At 36.5% G+C, this 16973-nt stretch overlaps 2 protein-coding genes across 5 annotated transcripts in view; one reads left to right on the top strand and one right to left on the bottom strand.

Moving 5' to 3' along the window:
• Positions 1-11271, bottom strand: part of wdr48a (WD repeat domain 48a) — a 42304-nt gene extending 31033 nt beyond the window's left edge. For all 4 annotated transcript variants that reach the window (XM_067434429.1, XM_067434427.1, XM_067434428.1 and 1 more), the window contains exon 1: positions 11165-11271. In XM_067434429.1, coding sequence (XP_067290530.1) covers positions 11165-11212 — 48 coding nt within the window. In that variant the 5' untranslated portion in view covers positions 11213-11271. The remainder of the gene's footprint in view (positions 1-11164) is intronic.
• Positions 11272-14371: 3100 nt separating this feature from the next.
• The window catches only part of scn5lab (sodium channel, voltage gated, type V-like, alpha b), a 219226-nt gene continuing 216624 nt past the window's right edge, over positions 14372-16973 (top strand). Inside the window, exon 1 of the mRNA XM_067435448.1 lies at positions 14372-14676. The gene's annotated coding sequence lies outside the window, so the exon portion shown is untranslated. The remainder of the gene's footprint in view (positions 14677-16973) is intronic.

The raw sequence follows: 16973 nt of genomic DNA on the forward strand, positions 1-16973 counted from the left end.
CCTGCACACACTAGTGTTAAATCTGGTGTCTGAATAATTTTCGGTTTGATTTTACTCATCATTTGATTTTACTTTGATTTACACAGATTTTGTGCTCACACCCAAAGTGCACACACATAAAGCTGCCTCTCAGCATTTAATAGACTTACTTTTTTCGCTGCTTATTGCGCTTAAACAGTCAAATACACGCAAAATAATGTCAAAATGCCGGTCTAGGCGAGTATTCACGTAATCTTTAAGTGAAAGTAAACAGTATCATCTGTGAATTATAATGACTAATACTATTATCGTCATTATAATTCACAGATGATACAGCTTCTATTACGATTGTTAACATGAATACTACTGCTATTACTACCACCTCTGCTACTATTATTTTTGTTTTTATATTTATTATTATTATGATGACTATTGCTACTAAAACTATTACTACTCTTTTTTTCCCCTCCTCTCTCTCTCCTCTCCTGTAAGTGTATGTATATCATTGATCCCCTACCTTGTAAAAGTTATTATTTTGTAAATTTGCAATTTTGCTCAATAAAAAAAATAAATAAATAAATAAATAAAGTAAACAGTTGAGAAATAAAACGTGTAACAGTGTAATGGATCCGTACGTCCCGTCTTAAAGGGACAGTAGCCTAATATTCCTTGTGACAAATTATGGGATAATATTAAAAATATATATATGGCAGTTTTTCCTCATGGTATCAATGTCAAAATTGTTGCTAGTGAAAATACTGAGTGGCTAGTAATTTTAAAACTTTCATTCCTCCTCAAGCCAAACTTAACATACAAACCCGCCGAATAAGTGAGTGTTGTTGTCAAATGCAGTCTGTGGTTGCAGATCAAATAGGAGTCGATGGTGAGTTTTCATCGAATCCCATTTGATCTGAAATCAAATCAAAAGTGCCCTCTACTGCCAGGGAGTGAATTTGCACGTTCACTCCAGGCATCGCCAGTGAAAATCTCTTGGTGAATACAACAAAAAACATCTCAAAAAACGCTGGCGATAAGCATGTGCAATAATTGTCCCGGAGTGCACAAGGCTTTTAAGTCAAGTTTATATTATTTAGTAAACTGATTTCCACTTTAAGTAAATGTGCAGTTGAGAAAGAAAATGTGTGTATAAGTATATTGGATCCGAGCATTCGCTCTTAAATTGACAGCAGCCTTATAAATCTACTGCCATTCGTCATTAAAGATAATAAAACAATAAATCATCACTGATCTTGGCTGAATAACTTAAGCAACTTTAATAAGGATGAATCTATATACAGGTAAGACCATACAGTGCTATTACACATTTGATTATTACATTTTTTTGTAGGAGGCTATTACTTATGCTTCCTAAAAAATGTATTAACTTAATTTGTATTTGTGTTCTGTTGTATTAATTTGCCGGTTATGTTAGTAATTAGTTTCTTTGTTCTTATTATATTGCTGTTTACTCTTATGTAATTGCTTTTGTTACATTAGTTAACCTGGTAGTATTGATACATTTAATTTAAACTCATATGATATAAGACTGATTGCCCACCAATAATGGTGTTAAATAATAGAGATTTCGATATTGACCAAATAACTGTGATAATTATGATTTCTGCAATAATTGAGCATCCCTATTATACAGTAGTCATGGTATAATAAATCAAAACCAAGGATGAGAGTTTTTGATGCCACTTATGATTAATGCCGATCCAGTGAGCTTTTATTTTCAGGGTTGAGAGGCTATTGTTATAAACATGAGATGTAATATAATTTCATGTTAATATCAACCTTGTCCCATAAGATGATGCACAGTTTTCCCAAACTTTTCTGTTCTTACAAAATAAAGTTTTATAAAGTAGTTGCATTGAAAAGAAGCACAAGACTGAGGTAAAATATATAAATAAAATGCGAGCATGATATAATACATTCAAATGACTATTAAAGGTGCGGTATGTAGGATTGACAGCTAGTAAGGCTGGCCGATATGGCCAAAAAAAAATCATATCTCAGTATTTTGAATGGTGATACACAGTATATATTCCTGTATTTTCTAAGTTTTTCAATTTGGATTAAAAAAAAAAATCTGTATTTATTTTAACTCTTTCCCCGCCAGCGTTTTAAAAAAAAGTTCCCAGCCACCGCCAGGGTTTTTGACAATTTTCAAAAGAATTTCATAGCCCATACAATATTTTATTTAATGAATATCTGAGCATGCAATATATTAGAGCTGCAACTAACGATTATTTTTTCTGTCAACTAATCTAACGATTATTTTTTCGATTAGTCGACTAATCTAACGATTATTTTTCGGTTAGTCAACTAATCTAACGATTATTTTTATTACAATAAATAATTAATCTAATGCTCTTTTTTGTAATTAGCTCATGAATCCTTTGGATAATTTTCCAAAAAAAAATACAACTTCTAATATAATATTTCATATTATATTAGAATAATAAAACCTTTATTCATTTTAAATCAATGTGGTTGAAGTTTTTACAGTATAAAATAATAGAGGCAAAGAAAATTATTGTACTATGGTAAATATGAGTTTATGATAGCGTTTATAATTAAACCACAGTAGCCATACATTTACAGTTGTCTGAGACGTCATGAAATGTTCTTTAGCATCACAAACCATAAAATGTAGTCAGGGTTCTGCTATGGTTTAACATGGTTTCCAGAGATCTGGAGCTGATTCGGGGAAGCTCGGTGGTTTGTGACTGTTGTCTCGCGGCGCGCTGTCTTTTAAGGGGCCGTTCACATATCACGTCTTTTGCACGCTCAAGTTCATTATTTCCAATGTAGGCGCGCGATAAGCGCTCTCATAATGAAAGCGACGCGCTCGTTTTTTCCAGGCGTGTCTGCACCGCATCGAGTTAAAAACATCTCAACTTTTCAGAATGCCGCAAGCACAAGAATATCCGACCTGAATCAGGAAGTTACTCACCAGATCACACGGAAACCAGTTCAACCGTAACACCGGAGAGCGCCGAGATGTTTTCCTCTGACGATGTTTAATGACGATGATCCCGTTATTTTCATATACATATGATTACATGCGATCGCTTGTTTCACTGCGTCTTACTCGCGTGTGTTTTGATCAGGAGATTCAGTACTCACATTCAGAAGATGTGCAATAGCGCCCCCTAGCGTCCGACAGTGAAAACACGGAAAATTACGTTATTGGCCTGGAAGCGTTTTCTCACAAATAATGGAAATGTCCGTGTTTGGCGGGGAAAGAGTTAATAATTATTTATTTCACATCCTGCCCAATGATGTCCTAAAAACAATGTTGATATTGAAGGGTATAAATAAATACAGTGAATTTAATGCAGGCTATTCAATATATTGTGTGCAAAAAGGGGGTTAAAAATCACATTATATTCTAACATTGTAACATTACAATATAAAAACAAAATTAATAATTCATTAAACAAAAACTGAAAATAAAAAAGCATATTACGATATATTTGATTACCCCATTATAACGGTGACGGTCATAAAAATAAACTTACTTGTAGGTTTAAAATTCCAAATATGGCACATTTATTGTACAACAACAAATATTTTAGAAATATGTATATTTTAGTTAGAATTATCCATCTGTTTGGCGCGTATGCAAGTGTCGGCGCTCGTTCACAGAAACCTGTTTTAGTGGCAAAATGGACATTTGCATGACTTACAGATGGAGAATATACCTGTGAAATGAAAGTTATGCACTGAGGAAAGCACCACATCTCAAACGCATAAAACAGCACAAGATTTTATCTGTCAGTCAGCACAAGTATCTCTCAGAGCATCTGACAGGGCAAGCTGCTTTAAACTATGTATGTTAACTAGGGCTGCACGATTTGGGGAAAATATATAATTGCGATTATTCTGGGTAAAATTGCGATTGCGATTTAAAATGCGATTATTGTTATTATATTTTTTTTACAAATGAAAAGTGTGTGTTTATAATATTTTGTGTTTTTATATTAATGTGACTAATAATAATAATTATGATTATTATTACTGCAAAAAATATTTCTAAAAATAAGAAATATTACCAATACAATAACATTTTCATAATTACAAAATACAAAAGAGTAGGTCAGAACAAATATAACTATATAATACTAATACTAATTATTATTATTATTTTTGTAATATTTTACAGAAAACATTTTACACACAAAAAAAAAACTGCTGGGTTACCTATTAATATGCAGACAGCCTATGACTAAAAACATTAGAAAGGTCTAAGCCTAAGGAGTTATTCTTAAAGTCTGTCTTTAATATGAAATATGAACCTCTTGTGCATCCACTGTGGGGGAAAAACTCCTGTACATTGAAGAAAAACATGGATTGTCCAACACATTTATAATTTTTTAAGTTTATTAAGTTTTAAAATGTATTATTCTTATTATTGATTACCCAAAAGTTTTTAATTCATACTGAAAGCCAGAGGGCGCCCTCGAGCGGAAACCGCCACATTTGCCTCAGAGAAGTAATTGACGTTAGTTTTCAGGAAATCCATGATGTGAGATTAAACATGACGACAATAAACACGACTGCAGCAAAATATGGAGTATTTGAGTTCTTCAAGCCGTCAAGGGTATTTTCATAATAATAAAGTGTATTATAATGCAGTGCTGATTGACATAGAATGCTATAAAATAACGCGTCGTCTGCCTCACTCTGATGAGAAGCCACATCACAGCTGATATCAGCTCACACACACTCGTCTGACGATATAAAGTGAGGTAAACATGTTATTAAACGTTGTCTTTTGTTGAACAGGTTTATGAACACTTCACTAGTTTGTGAAGATGTTTGACTCGTGTTGCTTTTTCAAACGCACGTTATAAGCGACTCAAACTCACAGTCTTTCAGACGGAGCAGCGTTTATCACAGAGCCGCTCTTCGCTAACACACAGGGCATTTATTTATTTAATTAATTAAAATCGCAGCCTTTGAGCTTTCATAATCGCACACAAGCCAAATCGCGATTGCGGTTCGATTTCGATTCATCGTGCAGCCCTAATGTTAACTATATCTTACCAGTTAATTTGAAGTCCTTAATATAAAGCGTGTCATGTTGAGGACAAATTGTGTCATGCACTTTCCCTGCATCAGCTCAATCTGCATACTCCGCTATTTTTCGGATGAGCATCAATATAAATGGTATTGCCTCATTCCATGTCGTTTCTAAAAAAATCTATTGATATATCGTGCAAACTCTTTATGCCGCCCAGCCCTAATGTGGCTGACATAGGTACTGCAGTCAAAATTTTAAAATATAGTTTGCCCCGCCCCCTCCTCCTTACAATGCATTGATTTATTCACGTTTTAAAATGCTCCTGTTCAGAGAGATTTTTAGATAGATGCTAGGGATGGGACGAAATATCGTTTGACAAAATATCGCGATACAAAACGTGACGAAACGCATCGAGGTCGAAAAAAATGGATCGCGAAATATAGATGGCACTGCTGCATGATTTGCGTAGTATAAATAATTTAGTGTATTATATATGTGTGTGTGTGTGTGTGTGTGTGTGCGTGCGTGCGTGCGTGCGTGTATGGGGCAGACATAACAAAACACAGCGCGCATTTTCTGTTTGATCTGAGGCATAGCCCGTAACGTTAGTTGGAAAAAGTGAGAGCAGTCAGACGCGATGCACCAGCAAACATTAATAGGGAAAGAAAATGGTTGACATTAGCATTAATATTCTAAACCAAAAATGCAGTTATTGCCTACATAAACTACCATATTTTCTGTTTAACTTTTATTAGACTCCAGAAAGAAAAGGGTGTTTTTTCACTGAGCACATTCTCTGCAGTCTGAGCGCGATGCACTGCAGCTCACTCTCGCTCATGTCTGAGGTAAATCATTAACACCATCACCCCGCTTACTGGACACGTGTTTTATTGAACTAAATACATTACAATCGGGTAAAACGAATGCACAGGTTACTTTCCTGAACAAGCGCGCTCCCGAGTCGTCCGTGTTCTTCGCACTGTCCACGTGAATCGCGGCCCAGTTCGGCGCGCACACGCAAAATACCGGCAGTTCAACAGGAAATGCGGATCTCTTAAAGGGGCCGCACTATGGACCTCCTCCAGCTATGGTGTGGTTCTGGTGCGCTCACTGGTACACATTAACAATTTTTCATACGAACTTTGCCCTGTTCTGAATTAAACTGCCAGTGTAAAAACTCCCTTTATATTGTTAAAATGAGAGAAATCATTACCTACTCATTATTTTTAAGTTTAGGCTTAAGAGACATGAACAACTTCTTAGATAAACATATCTATGACCTTTGATATATCTAGTCTTCATGCTGTATTGATTATTATTGAACAAGTATGGTTTCACTAATAATAAATGTACATTTGCATAAAGCATGCATATTTGTCCATACCTATGTTGATTAGAGTATTAAAAACTTAATTTAAACTTAATTTAAGATACATTTACAATTGATAAAAAGGTGCGATTAAATTGCGATTAATCGCGAGTTAACTCATCACAATCATGCAGTTAATCGCGATTCAATGTTTTAATTGGTTGACATCCCTACTGTGCCCTCCACAATTATTGGCACCCCTGTTTAAGATGTGGTCGCAGACTTCTAAAAATTCTCTTTTTTTTTTTAAACAACATAGAACCAAATTGCAAAAAAAGAGAAAAATCCTACCTTTCGTTTAAGTACATTACTTAGGTGGTAAAAAAAAAAAATCACAGATTTGGAAAGAAAAAAAAAAAATTGACATCGTATCGTAACCCTGGCATATCGAGGTGCATCGTATCGTGAGTTTAAGTGTATCGTCCCATACCTAATAGATGCCGAGTTTTTTAGATCAGGTCTGCAATCTCTGACCCGGTTTGTTCACTGACTTCCACTGCAGCAATGTACTGTGTTTTCCGCCAACTGGCAACCTGTATGGTGTTAGGTGAAATACTATTCATAGGTTTCACGCCCACCTGGAGGGCAAAACAAGGCTTTCTTCCATTGTTCACCAGTCGTTTTATCAGTGTTGTAGTCAGTATTAATGAAGTAAGACCGTGATGTTAAAAGACCAAATTCAATTTACATATTATTGATGATGCATACTTTGCACAGGAAAGCAGATGAACGAGATATTAATGCAACGCAAGGTTTCTCGTAAGGTGTTTACCCAGGGGCGTAGCCATCTTTTCAGGAGTGAGGGGGACAGAAATGTCGTAATACCATTTTTTTTTTTTGGACCAATATAATTTATCGCATCTCTTGCTTTTAATTGGGTAAGATACCAAATACACTGCTGAACAATAACCAATAATTAATATCTATAATATTATTCTCCTATTTTTTATGCCAATTTTATGATTGGTTTATATACTACAAACACTTCTGCATTAAGACTCCACAGATTTTATGCAATGTAAAAAAATATATATATTCTGATGTAAACCATGCTGTTCTCTATGTTAATATATAGTAAAGTGTGATTTATTCCTGTGATCAAAGCTGAATTTATCATCATTACTCCAGTCTTCAGTGTCACATGATCCTTCACTAATCATTCTCAGATGAGGATCTGATGATCAACACACATTTATGATCATTATCATTTAAACATTTTTGGTAAAAATTAAAAAAAAGAGCGAAATATTACTTTTTAGCGATTAATACTTTTATTGATTAGACATGCATTAAATTGATCACAAGTGATATTTTTAATATCACAAATTAGATACTAATTTATTCAATAAATGCAAATAAATGCTGTCCATTGAACTTTCTATTCATTAAAGAATCCTGAAAAATAACATGTAGGCTTACATGAACCCTGAACCCTTAAAATAACATCATGGTTTCCACAACATTCTTAAGCAGCGCAACTGTTTTCAACACAGATAATAATCATAAATGTTTCTTGATTATGAAATCCTCATATGAGAATAATTAGTGAAGGATCATGTGACTCTGAAGACTGGATTAATGATGATAAATACAGCTTTGATCACAGGAATAAATTACTATTCACATAGGAAAAAAGCTGTTTTAATTTGTAATGTTTCAAAATATTACTGTTTTAACTATTTTTCATTACATAAATGCAGCCTTGGTGAGCAGAAGATACTAAACATAAAAAGCTGCATTATTCATATGATAGCCTACTTTATTGTCAATAAATAGCCTACATTGAGATGACTTTAAAAACACACATAAAGCATATATTGTCGCAATCGTCTGATTGTCGTCGTCACGTTTCATCACTCATAACGATTGTTTTCCTTCAGTTTGCAGCTCCAGCTAGGGTTGCCACCCGTCCCTTGAAATACGGAATCGTCCCGTATTTTCAGGAAAAATGACGCGTCCCGTATCAAAGCAATACGGGACGCGATTTGTCCCGTATTTTACATAGGTCCACCTGCATTGTGTGAAGACACGTCCTATTCTGCCCCTAATTGGGTCGCTGCCGTCGTTGGTTTGTTTGATTGGTTTGTTTCAGGTTCACGGGTCGTGAATCACGGCCAATCAGAGCCAGAAGAGGTATAGGTTATTTTCTATATGGGCAGAATCCATTTGAAACGATGGCGGAGGCAGGTCCAAATACCTCCCCGCGTCCAGCAGTAAAAGTTTCAGAGCAGAAACGCAAGCGGATGCAGAGGTACAGACGAGAGTGGGAAGAAATAAATATTTAGATTGGAAAGTGTCCGCGGCAATGAATACCAAGCCAATTGCACAATAATTATTTGTCGGCGAGTGTTTTCAGTGGCGCACGCTGGCCCGTCAGATGTGGGACAGCACGCAACGGGAGAGCAACATTCACTAAATGCAAGAGCTCACCGAAATCAAAGCACTGTCGCACAGTTCTTCAGACCTCAAGCATCTCCTGAGGCAGACAGTGTTATGTTTTTTTTTTTTTTTTTTAATCACCTCAATTTTTTGATTGATAACGTTAGATTTCATAAATGCTGCCTATTAAGAAATAATGTTAATAATGTAGGCTACATTAATGATGTTATGGTATGATTTGTTTATTAAGGTTAAGTTGTAGGCTATAGTCAGACACAAGCTTTACTTCAATAAGAGATGATATATATATATATCATCAAATATATATATATAATCAAAATAGGACCTTTTAGGAATAAAATAAACAACTATTTGTTATGCTTAACAAATTATAATTGCATCATCCAATACTATAGAATTAACAATAGACTATAAAAACGGAATAATACATAAATATATTTACTTAACTTACCAAAAATAAAAATGTTGTTTAGTGTTTTATTAAAATAAGAAATGATTGTAGATATTATATCATTTACAGTTATTTAGGTGTGGTTTCACTGTTTGGATGGTGTTACTGCAAACAATGACAAATATTTTAGTCAAAATCTTTGTTCACAAAACTATAAAATTACTCGAGGTAATTTGCAATTTCTTATCCTACTCCCCTCAGGTTACAGCAGCTGAGTTTGTTTTTCATTGTCATAGCTGTGTATTATACTGAGTGCATCTGTTCACACTGATTTCAATAGCAGATATCCTATTATAATGTCCACTGGTATCAATCTTAAGATATATATATATATATATATATATATATATATATATATATATATATATATATATATATATATATATATATATATATATATATATAAATTAGGTTTTAAGTTATGATATACGACCACTGCACTGGCACACCATCGGGACTGTGGTCATCGTGGCCCCGAGGAGTGTGGCCACCGGCAGGCGTCCCTTATTTTTCTGTATTGAAGGTGGCAACCCTAGCTCCAGCGTGACTGGGTATTACGAATCCACTTTTAGACTTTCTGTGAGAGAGCGCCCTCCTCATATTAAGATTATAAAAAAATTACAGGTCATGCATAGAATATTTTTTGTCTCTGAATTTAAATCTTGATGTATTCACATTGGTTTCTATGTAAATACACTTGCCCGTGACCTCAAGAAGCGCGCTATCAACCGAGATTAGAAAAGGCTGTCTTTAGCGTCCCTGTTAACTTGCCCGCCCCCGCGCAGGGTAACGCCGGTTCGAATCCCGCTCGGAGCGGGTCGACTAGGATCGGTGAGACCCAGTAAAAGTGCGGGGGACGAAAATACATTTTATTAAAAGTGAGGGGGACACGTCCCCCGCGTAATCTACGCCCATGTGTTTACCCATCGAAACTCATTATAAAGAAAACACATTGCGTTAGGTATGGCTCAATACCACAATTTTGGCTTCGGTACGGTACCACAATTTAATACTGAAGTACCGATATTTAAACGATACCACACGGTCGGATATTGGCGCGGGTTTATTGTGCGAGAATGAGTAAAATTATAGAAGTTGAGTTTATAAAGTGGAAAATTACCACAAATGTTTATTAGTAAATTAATCAACAAAGATTATCACATCAAATCAGTCATTAGAAAACTTTCTTGTGAGAAATAATTCCAAGGCTCCTCGACAGTATAACAAGTAATATACACGTATTAGCATGTTTTCTTAAATATCTACATGATGGCATTTTTATGCTTTAGTTAAGTGAAAAACTTACATACAGCACCTTTAATTCATAGACACTTTTATGGGAAAGCTAAATGTTTAGTTTGCACACATTTGTGACACAATTTGTGTAAAATGTGTCTGTATACCATGCTATAGCAATAAGCTATGTGTGCAGCATCGACCTATACATGTGTAGATCTTAATATGTTCATTATTTAATGTGCTTATGGGCATATGCATGGTGACCACGTGACTATATGTGCTAATATGGTCATGTAGTCGGTATGTATGCCCATATGTTCATGTGTGGAATGATTATTTTCGTGACCTTTTAGAATGGAAATATGTGAGCAAACCCGGCTAAAGATTTCCATTCGCAGCCCAAAACTCATTTAAACCCCGAGACATCGAGTTCATAAAAGCATGGGTTGCAGTAAGCGGTCCACAGACTTAGCTTGTAGACACCTGACTCAAAACGCCCCAAAACTGCAATCTGATAGACAGCACATTAGATTTTGAGACACAGCCTGGCCTCCACCTCCCTCTGCGCCACACAAATGCTCACATCCGCGTTTAAAACAGCCGTCACAACAGCGAACTACAGTCTGAACACTACTTTCATTGCACAAACAGCACACGCACACCACAAGCACGCAAGCGAGTGTGAAACAGTCACCTGCACTTTCCTGCGCCCCGCTGCATTCTGCCTGTGATGCGTCGCCATCTTACATGTTGACGCCGTGACGCCACTTCCGTCACGCCAAGAAGAGCCGCCGGCGCGGCACGTGCTCAAGGCGGGAGCGTAATGTACAGAAATATAAACATGAATACCAGAACATAATTTGCACAGTGATCATTTATTTGATGTGATGTCCTAATATAGTATTACAAACATGTATAAACAAAAATAAATACGCAATACAATAACTGCAATAAAAAGTTAGCTGTTTATATTTGTTTATAGATAAACTATTAAAGTTAAGATACACTTTCTGTAAAGATAAACTATTTTTCTTCACAGAAGACAAAATAGGCTGTTAAAAACCATAATTATTCATCAGATTAACCAAAAAGCCAAAAATTATTTTTATGTCATTAGAAATCTAATTTGAAATAATGACTTTTTATATAATTATTTCTTAGTACTGTCAATACTCTATATATATATATATGTATGTATATATATATATATATATATATATATATATATATATATATATATATATATATATATATATATATATATATATATATATATATATATATATATATATATATATATATATACAGTATATACACCAAACAGGTGTATAATGTTATGACCACTGACAAGTGAAGTGAATAACACTGATGATCTCTTCATCACGGCTCCTGTTAGTGGGTGGGATATATTAGGCAGCAAGTGAACATTTAGTCCTCAGAGTTGATGTGTGTGAAGCAGGAGAAATGGGCAAGCGTAAGGATTTGAGCGAGTTTGGCCAGATTGTGACGGCTAGACGACTGGGTCAGAGCATCTCCAAAACTGCAGCTCTTGTGGGCTGTTCCCGGTCTGCAGTGGTCAGTATCTATCAAAAGTGCTCCAAGGAAGGACCAGTGGAGAACCGGCCACAGGGTCATGGGCGGCCAAGGCTCATTGATGCACGTGGGGAGCGAAGGCTGGCCCGTGGGGTCCGATCAAACAGACGAGCTACTGGAGCTCAAACTGCTCCAGAAGTTAATGCTGGTTCTGATAGAAAGCTGTCAGAATACACAGAGCAGCTCAGTTTGTTGCGTATGGGGCGGCATAGCCGCTGACCAGTCAGGGTGCCCATGCCGAAAGCACCAACAGTGGCATGTGAGCATCAGAACCGGAGAACTCATGGCACCAGGATGCACTATGGGAAGAAGGCAAGCCGGTGGAGGCAGTGGGATGCTTTGGACAATGTTCTGCTCTCTTAGTGTTTAAAAAATACATTTACAAGCTTTAAATCTTCAATTTCATCTTGTGCTTCTATATTTCATTTGTAACTCATATGAAAATGTCAAAAACTTGAAACAAATTCAGATGCAACTTAGATTGTAATGATCAGCCAATTAGGTTGGGTTATTGATGAAACATTGAAACAATATGGATGAAGCAATAAAAACATTGTTTCTTTGTTTGAATTCCACAGGATTCCAAAATGATTGCAGAACAAGTGTGAAGACTCTTCCTTTCAGTATTCGCACACTTTCCACACATAACTGGATTTTGACATGTTCAGTCAACATTTTTGGAGCATTTGCGTGTCAGTGTAGTGAGACCAGTTGGCAGGAGCATCTTTCCTGACCTCTCTGTTTGTGGTGTGGATCACATCTTCCAAACTGGAATGATTATAGCCAACTCAAATGCCTGACTTCAACAACAATCTCTGACCTCACTAAAAAAAATGCTCCTTGATTTTCATCTTCTTCTCATTTTCTGATGCACTGCCATCACTATCATCAACAATTTCATTTTTTTCCTATTAAACTTAACATCAAACCAAAACACAGGCAAAAAGATTTATTCAGATACACAGAAAATATGAATCATCTAATATGTAATTTATGCATGACGCATCGATAGCTTAGTTTTTTGAATTATTGATTTGTACAAAATGTGCATTAAACATGACTTGCACATTTGGGTGTAACACTTTATTTTACAGTGTCCTTACATGTTACGTGCAGTTAGTAATAATTATTACATGCAACTAACCCTAAACCAAAGTCCACTCCTAACCATACCCCTATAATATTACACAGTACTTAAACTTAAATAAAGTGTAGTGATATGTTTTAAAAATTGAATTTAAATGTATTTTCTAGTCTAAATGGAGTGTGACCAACATCTCTCTGACGTCCCAAAGAGCATTAAACTATTAATTATAACTATTTAAAATAAACTAATGATGCATTTCTCATACTGAAATGAAATAAACAACATGCATAATAATTAGGATCACTCACGGATTTTGAAACACAACCATACAGTCTGTCCTGCTAGACTTTCTCTGACCAATAGATGGGGATACAAACTCATATTCCACACCCTTCACACTCCTCTCAGGTGAACAAACTTCATCAAGTCACATGTTTATTTACTAATTCGACAGCTTTCTTCCTCTCCGGTCCATTTATGTGAGACAAATCATTTGATACACAATGCCTTGTATATGCCCTGTATTATATATAACACTGGGTACATTTTATAAGGTAATACTGAAGGCATTTTCATGCAATCTGAATTGCCCATATCGTATTTTACATATGCTATTATAAAAAGCCATGCGCACCTCACATTTTAGCATTAACACCCAAATCCTGACTAAGGGTTAGTGTCGTTATTCACATCTATACAAGTTTGTTGTATATATATATGGTAACGTGTGTGTGTGAGAGAGAGAGAGAGAGAGAGAGAGAGAGAGAGAGAGAGAGAGAGAGAGTGAAAGCGTGTGTGCGCGCGCGCGTGTGAGACCGAGTGTGTGTGTTTGAGTGTGAGAGAAAGAGTGTGTGCGTGCGTGCGTGTGTGTGTGTGTATGTGCATGTAGGCTCTCACACACACACACACACACACACACACACACACACACACACACACACACACACACACACACACACACACACACACACACTATATAAACACAAACTTGTATGTTAGATGCAGTAAATCGATTCGACGGCTCTATTAGAAAACAATACGCAAGAAGAAGAAAAAAACATCTGTCCTTTCCTCCAGCCTACATTACAAAACGTATGCCAAAACACGATGCACTTTATTCACTTTTTGCCCAAACAAACTGTGTTTTAAAGCGGCTGGAGCAGATGGTGTTCGTGGAGGAGGCGGAACATCTGACCCACTGCTGCTGCTCTCAGATCAGTTCAGACTGTGATGCACAGCAACATACAGGAGAAACAGCTCTGCCTTTCCAACACACACACACACACACACACACAACTTCATGAGCGCTGGAGTCTCTATGTGTTCAGCGCGGGGAACCGATGAGCCATGGCACTGAAGAGCGGATTTAATGGTCTTTGAGCGCGTGGATTCACTTCAGACTGAACTTGGAACATTAAATACACAACTTGCTTTTGCTTGCTGGGGATTTTCGTCATGGCTTTCCTGTGGCTCTTTCTGTTGATCAGAGGAAATGTGTGAACACTTTCACAAGCGGAGTTTCACATGTAAGTAGCCTTTTATTACATCTTGCGACTGGCTTTCATTATTCATACATGCAAAAAGTTTTATCATTTATGGCGATGCATTGATAGGAAGTGTTGTTCGTGGAACTAAATTGTCAAAGACAGATTACACGACGCAACAAATCAAATTCGAAAGGAAAACATGCTAATTAATCTTGAAATGATTGTTGCGTCGGGTTTTGTTTAATGACAACTATTCTCTAATTGTATATTTCATGAGTGCATTAATTAAGGAAGTACACTGGGGGAAACATATGGATGTTTATGACCCTGTTGATTTCTAATGACGCAATTAAGTCAGATATATAATATTGTCCGTATTTAAGGACGTCATACTTAAACGCATACATGTGCGCGCGTCTGTAATCACATCAGATCCAATTTCTGTTATTCTGAACGCTGTCAGCTCGTGTGTGTGTGTGTGTGTGTGTGTGTGTGTGTGTGTGTGAGAGAGAGAGAGAGAGAGAGAGAGAGAGAGAGAGGTTTACAGGAACATGAACAGGTGTGTGAATGTCGCTGTGTTTTCTTCTTCAGTGTATCGCGCCCTTGCGCTGTGTTTTAAAAGTAAAGTTAAAAGAAATTAAACTTATAAATAAAAAATAAAAACTTTACATTCATATATGTTTTTAACGTAAGAAGAAGAAGAAGAAGACGCTCCTCAGCGCAAAAACGCGCCTTTCTTACACCAGCGCGCGAAATCCTCGCGGCTCGCGCTCTTGTCCAAGGTGCTGAAAACAGACTCAACTCAAATCTGAGGTAAAAAACCTCACACGACATAAAATTACATGTTTAATTTCGACTACAGTAACAGTCAGAGCCTAAAACATGAATCTGTCTCGATAAAAACGAAGATATTGTAAGGTAAAACGCTACAACAACAACAACAACAACAACATCCCCGCCCGCAAAATATCGTTAATCTACAAAGCTAATATTAGCATAATATTATTATTTGATGCAATTCAGGTATAATTCGTTCTCATTAAATCATAGGTATATTTGTTACTGTTGATCTATTCCTACGGTCTGAATCTAATTTAGACTACCTATTTTTAGTTAGGCTACCTGAAAAAAACTTTATTTTTTCCCTCTGTGTTGTTTAGGCATTTGAATAACATAAACGTATTTAGCAATAGTACAGATTAATAATAAAAAATAGGAAAACGTTTACGTATTAATTAATGTTTAAGCAGTTTTATTTTTAAACAAGTGCTTTGTATATAATATAAATGATAGCTGAAGTCTGTAGAGCACGTGTGTGTGTGTGTGTGTGAGAGAGAGAGAGAGAGAGAGAGAGAGAGAGAGAGAGACAGTGTATGTGTGTCAGTGTGTGTGAGAGAGTGTGTACGTGTGTGTGTTTGAGTGAGTGAGTGTGTGTGTGTGTGTCTGTCTGAGAGAGAGTGTGTGTGCATGTCTGTGAGTGAGTGAGTGTATGAGTGAGTGTGTGTGAGAGAGTGTAAATAAGTGGGCATGTTTTTGTGACATATGAGGACACAATTGTGTATAATGCCATGGGTATGACACAGGTATTACAGGAGAGGGTGAAATATGAGGACATTACCCATGGCCCCACTTTTCAAAAGGCTTATAAATCACACAGGAGGAGTTTTTTTTAGAAAGTAAAAATGCACAATGTTACCTGTGATGGGTAGGTTTAGAGGCAGGTGGTGTGTGTGTGTGTGTGTGATGGGTAGGTTAGGTTTAGGGGCAGGGGCAGTGTAAGGGGATAGAAAATACGGTTTGTACAGTATAAAAACCATTACGCCTATGGAGAGTCCCCATATGTCACAAAAACAAATGTGTGTGTGTGTGTGTGTGTGTGTGTTTGAGTGTGGATGAGTGAGTGAGTGAGTGTGTGTGTGTGTGTGTGTGTGTGTGTGTGTGTGAGGGAGCTTATGTGTGTTCTAGTGCGTATGAGTGTGTGTATGTGTGTGTGTTTGTGTGTATGAGTAAGTGAGTGTGTGTGTGAATGTGTGTTTAAGTGTCTAAGTGATGAATAAACAGGAAATGATCGTAACAGACAGCAGTGTATGATGTGATAATTCTCAGTGATTTAATAGGTATTTGCATTTCCTCAAAAGGCCCGTGTTGAGACTCATCGCTCATGCCGCATCTCTCTAATTATGATGAACAGGGAGTCATCTGTCATACTGTCGAGTGGTGATGAATGATCTCTGGAGATCTTGCTTCAGTCTGTTGTGATTGGCTGAGACTGACTGGGATTAAAAACACTATTGCGGTTAGAATCGATCACTTAGTACAAGCAGATCATAATGCAT

This window comes from Pseudorasbora parva, chromosome 24, assembly GCF_024679245.1.
Source record: "Pseudorasbora parva isolate DD20220531a chromosome 24, ASM2467924v1, whole genome shotgun sequence".
Lineage (NCBI taxonomy): Eukaryota > Metazoa > Chordata > Actinopteri > Cypriniformes > Gobionidae > Pseudorasbora > Pseudorasbora parva.